The sequence below is a fragment of the Canis lupus genome, chromosome 31, assembly GCF_011100685.1.
Source record: "Canis lupus familiaris isolate Mischka breed German Shepherd chromosome 31, alternate assembly UU_Cfam_GSD_1.0, whole genome shotgun sequence".
NCBI classification, from domain to species: domain Eukaryota; kingdom Metazoa; phylum Chordata; class Mammalia; order Carnivora; family Canidae; genus Canis; species Canis lupus.
Genome location: NC_049252.1, coordinates 25,785,350 through 25,798,382, shown reverse-complemented (window position 1 = coordinate 25,798,382; position 13,033 = coordinate 25,785,350). Strand labels below are relative to the sequence as shown.

The 13,033-nt window shown below is 37.8% G+C and overlaps 1 protein-coding gene across 1 annotated transcript; it reads right to left on the bottom strand.

The window, feature by feature from the left end:
• Positions 1-2,195: 2,195 nt before the first annotated feature.
• LOC100686187 (keratin-associated protein 13-1-like) lies at positions 2,196-2,729 on the bottom strand. Its single transcript, XM_038581124.1, has one exon. It carries the CDS (start codon positions 2,706-2,708, stop codon positions 2,196-2,198), a length of 513 nt encoding a protein of 170 aa, XP_038437052.1. The 5' UTR covers positions 2,709-2,729.
• Positions 2,730-13,033: the final 10,304 nt, after the last annotated feature.

Sequence of the window (13,033 nt, the reverse complement as noted above, 5' to 3'; positions counted from 1 at the left end):
TGTTAAAATCTCCCCGACATTTTGGCCATAATAATTTCTGGACATTTTCACATATATTTTCTTTGCTTAAATTTTCTAGACAAAAAAGAAATTTCCAAATAATATTTTCATTTGTAAGTATATTAATTTTTATCTTATTCCCCCTTTAGGAATAAGCTTAAAATTCCTAACCAATTCTTGGATGAAAGATTTATCTTATAATATATTAAAGAGTGGCTAGAATAGGTGAGAAATAAGAGTAAGAGTGTCCAATCACAAAATTATTTTACTTTAAATATCTATTTATTTATGTTAGAAAGCGTAGGGGGACAGGAGAAAAGCAGAAGGAGAGTCTTAACTCCAAGCTGAGTGCTGAGCCCAACCTGAGACTTGATTTCATAGTCCTGAGATCAGGAACTGAGCCAAGACCAAGAGTCGGAGGCTTAACCAACTGTGCTACGCAGGCATCCCACAAACCTATTTTAAAAGTTTGAATGGATGCAATGGAAACAAGAATTATTGCAATTTAAAGTATAATACCCCTAAATAAGTAACCAAAATGTGGGACACTTGGGTGGCTCAGCGGTTGAGTGTCTGTGTTTGGCTCAGGGCATGATCCCAGATTCCCAGGATCGAGTCCCATATCAGGCTCCTTGCATGGAGCTTGCTTCTCCTCCCTCTCTCTGTGTCTCTGCCTCTCTTTCTGTGTCTCTCCTAAATAAATAAAAATCTTTTAAAAAAAGAAGTAAAGAAAATGTAATACCTCTAAATGATTGAGGGGCAGTTACTTAACTATTTTTAACCATGTTTGTTTTTCTCACACTGTATAAAATCTTCAATTGTAAGTTAACCAAATTTCCATTCATTCCTTGAATATAAAAATAATTTTCAGTCTTTTCTACTGTGCTTATTTTATTTCATCTGCCCAGATTTCCCCTTTGCCCCTTCTAATACTGTTATGTCTTTGCAATTCTAAACAAATTTCACCTTTTAAGATGCTATGGGACAGGTATTCTTTATGAGTTCCTTATTCTTTCTGCATCTCCCTTTTCTTGCATTTAACATAACAGATTCATAATGGGTATCTTTCTCCAAGGGCTGTTGTACAGCTTAAAGAAATAAGGTGCAGGCACATTTACTAAACATATGTTAACTCTTTTTGTTCTCAGTTTTAGGTTCTTTATCAAAATCTATTTTTGCACTTTGTTATTCCTGAAAATACTTTGCCTGAGATAACAGACAATATTACCATGAAAAAGAGAAGTAATATTTCCCCATTTTTTGTTGAGATACACATTAAATCATCACTCCTGATGGTATCAAATGTTAATTATCTTTTAGTTTGAAACATGAGTAAAAACCAAGGTGGAAATTATCCTTATGATTTTAGATTCTTCACTCAAATTTTGTGGTATTGTTCATTACACATATGGAGATAAGACCATGTTGAATACTCATCAGTGAGATGCAGGTGTTTATCACTTTTATCAAGAAATGGTAGGTGACTTCAAGCAAAATAACTTAAAATTCATACATAATCATTTTCATTTGTCTTCTATTCAATTTTTCTTTTATGTATAAGCCTTACCATATAAATGTAAATATTATTTTTGTTCTCTGCATTCCTTATATAACTATCAACTAGTCTGCTGCATTATGCTTGTTGGTGTTCCCACATCTTGTGAGGGAATCAATTTAATTCCTGAGTCAAATTTCAATTCATAAAAGTCTATGTACTTAAAGAATAGTTTACTACTACTTGTAGTTAAAGAAAAATATCTGAGGTCCCTCAAAATTCAAATCCTCAATTTCTTAGGATTTCAAAATATTTCCAGGTGCATATTGATCTTTTAATAATATCATCATTATCTATCACAATCAAAAGCCTAGTCAAGAAATAACTAATAGCAACAATAAACATAGCTGGTTATCAGAACTAGTAAGTTTGTTAGATTATAATGATTTGGCTTTTAATATAATTTTGAAAGAAAATCCAATAACAAATTTTATCTCCAATGCAGACTTTAGATTTTATTTTCAATTAGTACATTAATTACAGAATTTTTCAAATAAAGTCTGTCAGCCACTATTTGGGGCCAGAGACAAGGTGAAGATTTGATAATCAAAGATCTTCCTGTAGGTGACAGAGATAATAAAGATTATGAGTAAAGACATTGGTGAGATTGGACAACAAGATTAGAAATTTAATAAGGTGATCAGAAGAAGCCAGATCCACATGTTGGTCTATAACAAGAAGGCTGACAGCTCCTAGAAGCCAAGTAGGTTGAGGGGCAGAATCTGGATCCATTGCCCAGAGAAGGGAAGCCACAGACTCTGTAACTCATGGGTCTTAAACCCTGGGATCCACAGCCTGAGTAGCAGCTTCTGGATCCATAGCTCAGGGAACGGCAGCTGCTGGACCCCAAACCCAGAGATTCAGAGCAAGTCGTCTGGCAGGGACTGCAGAGCGTGGAGGTCCTCGGGCGGTAGCAGGACGTCTGGCAAGGTCTGGACACCACACAGGATGTCTGGCAGCTGGTAGGTTCACAGCAGGTCTCCTGACAGCCACTGTGGAGGGAGGAGCCCACCTGGCAGGTGCTGGGAGAGCAGACATCAGTGCGGTAGACCAGGTTGCTGGGGTGGGATGAGCCACAGGAGGAGCTGGGATAACGCAAGTATCCCCCAAAGGAGCGGGAGGAGAAGTTTCCAGAGCAGCAGCTGTAGGACATGTTGGCAGGAGATGTGAGTTCAGCTGACTGACAGAAGATTCTACGTTTGAATATATCACTACTCCTCAAGTGAGGCATTTATATACTCTCAGGAATGGGTGTGGCACTTTACAGGGTCATCTTTTCCAAATTTGGAGTCCCTCATCTGCATATGTTTAATGCAGTAGTCCTTTTTGTAATTGGAGTTCACTACCTCTCTTCATCTTTCGTTTATGGGTTCACTCATTTTGTTTTTACAGCTCTATGTCAATGAAGTAAATCTATGTTACAAATGCTATGATGGTGTATAATTAATATCTACTCCATCATGGCCAGGGAAGCCCCTCTGATTTTTCTGGTCATGACTACTTACATGTGCTCAGCTTTGGCTGAGGAATGCTTTCTTCCTAGGGTGGGGATTACAGTGCAGTCATCTCCCTTTTGTGTCAGTAGCTGAGAAGCAGAAATCTGGTCTTAAGGAACCTTCTAAAGATTGCTCCTACATCCAACCATTGATTCACTCTCTCTAATATAATTTTGCATCTATTACTTCCTACTAGAAATGCTTACTATATCCAATCTAGAGGGCTGTTATAAAAGTAAGCCAAGAGGATTGACAGAGACAATTAGAAGTGGGCATAATCCTGATCAAATATGTTGTAAAAATTTAGTCTTTAGAAAAATGAAATCTAATCCAAAGCAAGACGAGACCAACATGAACACATGTGAAGAAAACTGAAGTAGGAGATGCTATTGAGATGAAATGAGGAAACAAGGGACAGTGGTAGAGAGAGGGACAAGACTGTCAAGATTTTCTTCTACCCCATTGGGTGATTTATGAATATTCTACTTCTTAGTTCAGTCATATCAAATTGTTTCAAAATGAACTTAATTCATGACTTTTGTGCAATACATTTATATGTGTGAAACATTGTGAGGGCTACCCTCCCACAATACCTCAAAATTTTGAATGTTCTCTGAGTATTTCCAAGGTCATGGCAGATCCTATAATTTTCTTCCTACTTTTGGTACATGCTTCTGTCTCAGCTTTCTTACTAGAGGGGATCCAGGTTATATGAATCTTGAAGTTTATAACTTGGGGGCACTTTTTTTAAGAAAAAGAATACACCATTATGAACATAATAGTAGATAAAAATATGAACACTAATTTAGAATAAAACAATATTAATAAATATAAATTACAAGATGACAAAAACAAATATCACAAAATCAAGACAATAATATGATATCATCATAATCATTACCATCATCTATAACATTTCGTCTATTTTTATTGGCTACATAGTCTTTGATCACTTTTACATATGACAATAATTTTATAAACATGATTTTCTTTACAAAGAATAGAATAGAATTCAGGTTTTCTTCTAAAATTATGAATCAAAAAATTATTTTTGATGACACAGAAAAGTTCCTTTCAACATTACTATTTATTATTAATGCCACATCTATAACATCCTGTATAGTTTCTTCTTAGTTGGTGCTTCAATCCTGGGATTATGATTATCTCAGTCTGGTGTCCCTGATTCACCTTCTTATCCCAGTCTGCTGGCCCTAGAGGTTGTGGACTTATGTAAAAATTAGCTATAGGGATGCCTGGGTGGCTCAGCGGTTGAACATCTGCCTTTGGCTTAGGGCATGATCCCAGGGTCCTGGGATGGAGTCCTACATCAGGCTCCTTGTCGGAGGCCTGCTTCTCCCTCTGCCAATGTCTCTGCCTCTCTTTCTGTGTCTCTTATGGATAAATAAATAAAATCTTTTAAAAAAATCAGCTACAAATGGCTATGGACCCTTGGTTTTAGTGATCTATCAGGTAGCAGAGTAATGTCTTGGTTCTAATCCTTCTTCTTAAAGTCAAAACTCTCTGAAGTGCTGAGGTTCATCAGGTTGATTCTAGAGGCTAGAGGTAGTACAGGCAGTTTTCTGGATCCACCCAGAGCTCCAGAACTACTTCAAGGGCAAATAATTGACTCTCAGACTACAGCAGCACAACTGGAGCAGTGGATTCCTCCAAACCTCCCTTGGAAAAAGTCAGACAAAAGACGACCCTCCCACGGAAGCTTCATTGGGTTAAATCTGTCTCTGTCTTCACTTAAGTTGCTCTATCCAAGATGCTTGAACATGTGCTGGTCATGTTCTGTCTGAGATATCAGGGACTCATGTAGAGTGCCCAGGTCTCTCTTCAATATACTTTCCATGGAAATGTCTCTGCCCAGAGCCCTAACTTAACTTTCAGTAATTGTATTGTTGTGATTTGTTATTGTTTTTGTTATTTGCCTCTGGTCCTCTTTAACTCCAAGTTTTTTTTTTTTTTTTTAAAGGAAAATATCTGATAGATTTATCACATTTTTTGAGTATATTGCTGTTTCCTGCCAATTTCAAGATGAATACACCAATGTAACGTACACCAAAAGTCAATTATGTGGTATCAGGCACTCAGAAAGTATACTGCTATGGCTTAAGGATTGAGTTGCAACTCTATTTGAAAAAACTACAATACAATTCTACTGTATGTGCTTAAATTAACAACTTTTCCTCAATGTAAAAGTAGGTTTCACTGCAATTTTACAAAAGAAAACACTGTATATAGGACTTCCATAAGTCCAAGAAATGATGAAGTAACTTGATTCACATCAAACAAATACTTTTAAAAAGTTTATGTTATGATCTTTTAAATTTCTAGATTTTTTTTCCTAACGGTTTCTAGCCACTGAGATAAAAGCGCACTCAATGCTGTGAACACCATGCCTTTCTCAAATAACTGTTTTTCAAAGAACTTCTTGAAAATAGTTGTCTTATCACAAGTAAGAGTGATTTTTGCTCACTGGAGATAGGACTTTATTAACCAAAATAATAAAGTCAGCAAAATTTGTCTATGGTGACACAACCTTTTGGCTGCCCTCACAGGCACACAATGTTGTCCTCTTCCCTATACATCTGACCTTCCTCACGTCAATGTGATAGTGTTGATATCAGCTGAAATAACAAATCACAAACTCCCAGGTCCTCTACTAAATCCAGCCCACACATGTTTGTTCATCACATAAGCATGGAACCCCCCCACACACAGGTTTTTTTTTTATTAAACTCTAAATTACTTGCCAATATTTAAAAATAAAAAATTCATGCATATATCGATTTCTGACATCTTTTAAAAATTCTGAAAATCTGGCTATGCTGGGATCCTTGCTTGCAGGTGTCTGGAACTCACTACAAGCAGTTCCATTCATAGAGGATGGGCTCTCCAAAATTCCCAAGTTCAGCTACTCCTCTTTATTTTATAGCTATGGGACCAAATTTCAGCTGTCATTAGTCATAAAGCATGTGCTGTCATTTTCCTGTATTAATTAATGTCTCTTTCATAAATAAGTAGTAACGAGTAGTAACAAGAGGTAAATTGAGAGGCTTTGGGTTTTAAGATATTTTGTGAAAACAACTTCCCTGTGCACTTGAAGGATACTCTTCTATGTTTAATAGGAAAATATAATGCGTCTGTGTTGGTGGACTGGAATATAAAACACCAATCATGAAACAAATGACAGGTCAACCGGACCAACTCACTGATGCTTATGATCCTCGATTTAAAATACATGCTTGCAGAATTTGACGTGGTTTTTATATACTGGGCAATGACTTAAATCAGTGGTGTCTTACTTCTGAATATGCAACAGAATTAACAAACGAATCATTTTAGAACATACAAACCAATCAGAAAATAAATACACAATTTTATAAACCAAATGATTGTACTCCTCCTCAGGCTGCTCCATATGTGATTCTGATGTACAACCATGGTTAGATTAATGGGTTAACAAAATTAAACTGAATTAAATTAAGTTAAATTATTAAACTAAAGGGTTAACATCTAGTCAGGAGCCCACAGGAGATGTCATAGCCGTGTGACATCATACTATATGCCTGACAACTGTAACCATCTCTGTACAGGGATCGTCTTTTAAGAATATGAAGTATAACATTACAGAGAAAAGGAAATCTATTTTCTCTTTATAACGTCATAATTCTATTGTAATGGGCAGTTCCTTCTAATAATATGCTACACCCTCTCTTCTTGCTGCTGTGCAGATATAATAGCTGTTATGAATGCTGTTGTTTGGAAATGTTGAAGATGGATTTAGTAGCATTAATATCCATCCTGCAAGATGCAGCATCCTAGGGTTTGAACAAAGGCTCTGTGTCACTACCCAGTGACATTGTGCAGATGGCCTCATGATGAGTAGTAACGACTCACCATAAATACAGGAGAGAAGAATAGCGATTTTGACAGACTGTGATAGCTAAAATTGGAAAGCAGAATAAAAAAGGCATTTGAGTTAGAAATCAGATGTTAAATGTACGAGTGGAACTAAAATCGGTCTGTGGTAAATAGTAGGCACTCTATAGACATTGTTGATTGAATGAAAAGGGAAATTTTCTTAATGTTTTCAATGTCTTAAATGAACTAGATATGTCACCTAAGAAAATTATGTAAATATTAACTACTTTTGTGTGTTCTTTCTTTGATTGGCAGCTTAATGAAGGTTGACTATATGTATCTAATCGACATGGAAGTTTTTCTACTCAGATGTCACAGGTCAGCTAAGACCCACGGGCTTAAAGTTTTCCAGATGATATCAAGTCTTGACCTAGTGGAAAGTAGTGAGAGGAGGAGAAAAAGCACAGGTGAGCAGAAGTGTGTGTGTGTGTGTGTGTGTGTGTGTGTATGCAACTTCGTCTCCTGCCACAGAAGAGGTCTTGGCCTCTTCCTCATGGTGGAATATCACCATCTCCTGCCTCATTTCTCTCTTTCCCCAGACTTTACTGACTGAAGGCAGAAGGAGTAGAATATGAGGAAGCAACTCCATATTTACTCTGCATCTATTCACCTAACCTCTGGAAGGTGACAAAGGGTTAGGTGAGCTCTCTCTGGAAGGTGACATAGGGTTAGGTGAGCTCTCTCTGGAAGGTGACATAGGGTTAGGTGAGCTCTCTCTGGAAGGTGACATAGGGTTAGGTGAGCCTCTGGAAGGTGACATAAGGTTAGGTGAGCTCTCTGTTCACAAATTTCCTTCATCTCCAGTTCAGGGGTGGAGGGGAGGGTACCTATGTGGGCATGGGGTATGGCATGGAGAGAAGAACAGGAAAAGAAAAGGTAAAGAGGAAGAAATTATGCCAGAGTACTTCTGGGTTTTCAGAGGCTTCAGTAGAGGGTACTTAAGGTTTCTTCGTCCCCTCAGCTTATCTACCCTTGTAATTAGGTAGGAGCCCTTGACAGGAAGACAGCCTGATTCTCTCTGGAGGGGACCTTTATAGTGCTGCCCAATTGGCTGAGCTTCATTGATGGATGGCTGGAGACACAAACATAGCAGAGGTCCTGGCTTCCCAGTGTCTGTTGAAGCAACTGGAGAGAGTGCCAACATCTGGGATGCCTCCAATCCAGGGTCTTGCTCTGGTTATCTCACTTATTAGTGGAATAAACTGCTTAACTCCATTTACTCATTTTCCCATTTCTGTGCTCAAATTCTATGATGCTAAAATTTGGTTTTTGTGCCGAGAGACTAATGGGCAAGTCTCCCTTGCAAGTTCTGCCCCATTCAAAATAGACTAAGGTTTTGACAGGAGGGGTTAAAGGCTGTAAAACAGAGTTTAGCCTGTGTATTCTTTGAGAAATGTTTATATACAGGTTCCTTTTTTCCTTGTTTGCTACCTTTCTTGATAGTGACTTTTTAACTTATCCTAATACCAGAATTTGATTCATTTTTAGAGGGTTGGAATTTATCTATCTATCATCTATCTATCTATCATCTATCTATCTATCTATCTATCTATCTATCTATCTATCTATCTAGATTTTATTTATTTATTCATTAAAGAGGCAGAGACATAGGCAGAGGGAGAAGCAGGCTCCATGCAGGAAGCCTGATGTGGGACTTGATCCCGGGACTCCATGATCACGCCCTGAGCCGAAGGCAGATGCTCAACCACTGAGACACCCAGGTGTCCCTAGATGGTTGGAATTTAAAACAAACAACATAATCTTAGGGCATTCTGGAATGAACTATATGTGATTACTCAGGATCTTAAACTCCAGTGAGTATAAGTAATGCCTATTAAAACATACATGTCAGGATGCCACCAGCACAGTGCGTGGCTGTATGTGTGTGTGGTGGGGAGGTGGTGGAGAGCACTTTTGTATTTGAGAAGAAGGTAACATGGAAGCTCAAAGCCCCAGTTCTGCTGTCAGAACGCCAGGAAGGTGAACCCTGGCACTATCTTTCCCAGCACTGTGATCTTGTGCCATCAGCTTGAGCTCTCCATGCCTCACTTTTTTTGCTCTGTTACATGGGAAAAAATAGTATCTCTTGCATTGGGTTACTATGAGAATTAAATGAGATAATAATATAAGTAAAATACAGGTATTGCCTGGCAATTAGTAAAGAGTACACGTGAATCTTTGTTCAAAGAATCAAAGAAAACACTTCCCAAGTCCTACTGAGATATCAAATTTGAGAATCACTACTGTAAATATCTTAAATACATTTTTATTGCCTGAGTCATTCTTTTTTTTTTATTGCCTGAGTCATTCTTCAACAAAAAAAGGAAGATGTTTATAATTAAATGAGAAACTTGAGACTCCAAAAAGTATGCTTGTTTAAAAATAAGAGCGTAGCAACTATAACCCTATATAGAAAGCACAGCTTTAAACCTTCACGGGACTAATCAACACCACAAAACTCGTGATAATTGACCTCCTAACTTAATGGCTTAATGCTGTGCTCCCATGCTGTGTTTCTTATCCTAGAATGTCCCTTTCTTTCTCATTTCCATACATCCCTTTCTCCCCCTTCCTTCTGTCTTTTCCTCCATCTTTCTTTCACACACCGTTTATCCTGGTTTAGCCTTCTAAACTGGCAATACTGTCAAACCAAAGAAATGTTTCCATTTGTCTCATTCATTAAAGTTGACTCTCCTCTGTGCTTATTTTTAAGAGTAGTTAACCATTTCTATTCATTTCTCTTAAAATGCTTGCAGTTTAATTAGTTTTATTGGTATTTTATTTAATTTTGGATCAGATAGACATCTTTGAATGAAAGGTTTCTTTTTTTTTATAAATTTATTTTTTATTGGTGTTCAATTTGCCAACATATAGAATAACACCCAGTGCTCATCTCATCAAGTGCCCCCCTCAGTGCCCATCACCCAGTCACCCCCACCCCTCACCCACCTCCCTTTCTACCACCCCTAGTTTGTTTCCCAGAGTTAGGAGTCTCTCATGTTCTGTCTCCCTTTCTGATATTTCCCACTCATTTTTTCTCCTTTCCCCTTTATTCCCTTTCACTATTTTTTTATATTCCCCAAATGAATGAGACCATATAATGTTTGTCCTTCTCGATTGACTTACCTCACTCAGCATAATACTCCCCAGTTCCATCCACGTCGAAGCAAATGGTGGGTATTTGTCATTTCTAATGCCTGAGGAATATTCCATTGTATACATAGACCACATCTTCTTTATCCATTCATCTGAACGAAAGGTTTCTAGTTCCATTTAAAATTTTGGAATCTCAAGGGGCACCTGGATGCCTCAGTCAGCTAAACCTCAAACTCTTGGTTTCGGCTCAGGTCATGATCTCAGGATTGTGAGATGGGAGCCCGGCATGGGGCTTCTTGCCCAGCATAGACTCTGCTTGAGATTCTCTCCCTCTCTCTCCCCTTCTGCCCCTCCCCCACTCATACATTCCTGTGTGCTCTGTCTCTCTAAAAATAAATAAATAAAATATTTTAAAACAATAAAATAAAAATTGGGAATCTCCATGTTATAATGTCTTTTTGATCAAATATGCCCCAAGACACACAATTTCAAGATGATTTGCAAATGAGGCCTTGATGCAACTTTGCTCACAACTGTACATATCTGGTCTCTATAGTCATTAGTCTGTTGCTCTTACAGTGTACTTTAGGAATCCTGAGTTTTTTCATCCTGTCTTAATCTCTCAGACAGAGAGTGAACCCAGAAAGGATGACATTCTTCCTCCGTTACTGGCTTATAGTGGACTTGTGGCAATGTTTGTGAAAAAGAATACAGGCATTCTTAGTACTGCTTGTATTATTTGTATTTCTTGACAATTGAAAATATGTGATCATCACTTCAAGAACCAAGATTCTGCTGCCTGGCACCTTAGGACAGGAAATAGAAAAACACAGTATTTTGTCAGTATGAGACGCTAAGGAGTAGGATGTGGCCAGGCCCTGCAGCATTGCATGGTGATTACTGGTGAAAATAGTCACCTCCATCCTATATATGAGAAAGAAATGATCTATGTCTCTTTAGTAAGTGAATAAAACATATTCAGTCCTGTCTGTGCAAAGGAAAATCAATTTCATTTTAATTAGATAACTGATTAGTGAAACCTCAAAGGACTCTGCTGGGTTGTTTTCCTCACATACCGCACCCAATGGAAAGGGTTTATAAAGTTCCTTAGGAGAAAATTCACTCCAGTTCCTCATTAAACCCAGGGAAAACTGAAGTTTGAGATAATATCTAATCAAAATCTTAAAATGCTTTCCCCCCACACTTTAATGACTACCTGTCCTTGTTATAAGTTAAATTGTGTCCCTCAGAATTCATATGTTGAAGTACTAAATCCCAGTATTTCAGAATATGACTTTACAGGAAGATAGGGTCTTTAGAGAAGCAATCAAGTTATATAGTGAGGTTATGATGATAGGCTGCAATCCAATATGACTATTGTCATAAACAGGTGAAATTTAGGCACAGAGATATTCATACATAGAAGGAAGGATCTGCTGAGACGCAGGGAGAAGATGGATGCATATAAGCCAAGGAGAATCGCCTGGAACAGGTCTTTCCCTCACCGCCCTTAGAAGGAACTAACTGAATGAGAAGAAATCAGAGAGAGAGACAAACCATGAGAGACTCTTAACTCTGGGGAACAAAATGAGGGTTGCTGGAGGGAAGGTGGGTGGTGGCATGGGGTAATTGAGTAATGGGCATTAAGAAGGGCACATGATGTGATGAACACTGGGTGCTATATGCAACTGATAAATTATTAAACACTACATCTGAAAATAATGATGTACTATATGGTGGTTAATTGAATTTTTGAAAAGGAATAAATAAGGATAAAGGAATAAATGAGGAAAATAAAAAAAGAAGGACTCAACCCTGCCAATACCTTGATCTAGGACTTTCAGCCTCCAGAACTGTGACATCATGCATTTCTGTTGTTTGAGCACCAGTTTGTGGCACTTTGTCAAATTAATACACTCCATCTGTCAAAAGAGAGTCCTATCTCCCCAAGAATTGAATTACCACAATGATTGGTTCCCTTTGCCCATGCTTATCAAGTTTCTGCTAGCTACCAGGGAACCTTCCAGCCATCCTGTGCCCACTTATGAGTATCCTTCCTCACATCAGTCTTTTCAGGGGATGGGACTGTGAGCTTGGGGCTGTGGACTCTGTTTTCTAGTCCAGAGGCTGTGGATCTGGGACCTTCCCCACCTTCTTATGATGAATTGGGCTTCTTTGACACTCCTGTTGTTTCTCTGGGAAAGGTCAGTCACCTTTTTCCTGACCAATATGTGTTCAGAAGTCTATAAACCAGCATGTTGCATTTCTAAGATCTCAAACAATGAATTAAAAAAAAAAAATTATTGCTAAGGAAGTACTAGATCTTTTAACTCAAGAACCACCTATCCGTTTCTAAGAAATGAAACCTTCAAAAGCCATCTTCTGTCATTAACTGAAGCATTTTAATTCATCAATAATCTATGCTACAACTAGAAATCTACAAATCATTACTTCCAAAATTCTCTCATTCTTCCCTACTTCACTCCCCACTCCCTTTCCTCCTCCTTTCTTAGAACACAGTTAATTTTCTCTACTTTCTAGATCATCTCTTTCTAGTATGTCACAAAGGAATAGAAAGATGTTAGCTTATTTTACAATAATTTGCTTAACTTAACAGGAATCCAGCTCATGTTTCTATTTATTTACTTCAGTGTGTTTATGTATCATTAATCAGTTTTCTTTTGCATGAAAATGCATTGGTCCTGCTTTCCCTAAGGTATATCAATGATTTAAATGCAAGGTATAGAGTTTCTGGAGAATATGCAAGCCAGGTGCCCCAGATATTGAAATCACTGCTATAGTTAGATTTTTAATTATGTCTCCTTTTTCTCTTTTTTACTTCTCTTGGTCTCTTTCCAAAATTTGAGCCCCAAGCAAGATATATTTTTTTAAGCCCAACAATGATTAACTTCTCTCCATTCCTAGTGAGATAAAGCAAAGAGTGCAGCTTAAGAAA

Bases quoted from the DNA above. Each gene is read 5' to 3' on its own strand.
- LOC100686187 (XM_038581124.1), bottom strand. From the start codon at position 2,708: ATGTCCTACAGCTGCTGCTCTGGAAACTTCTCCTCCCGCTCCTTTGGG.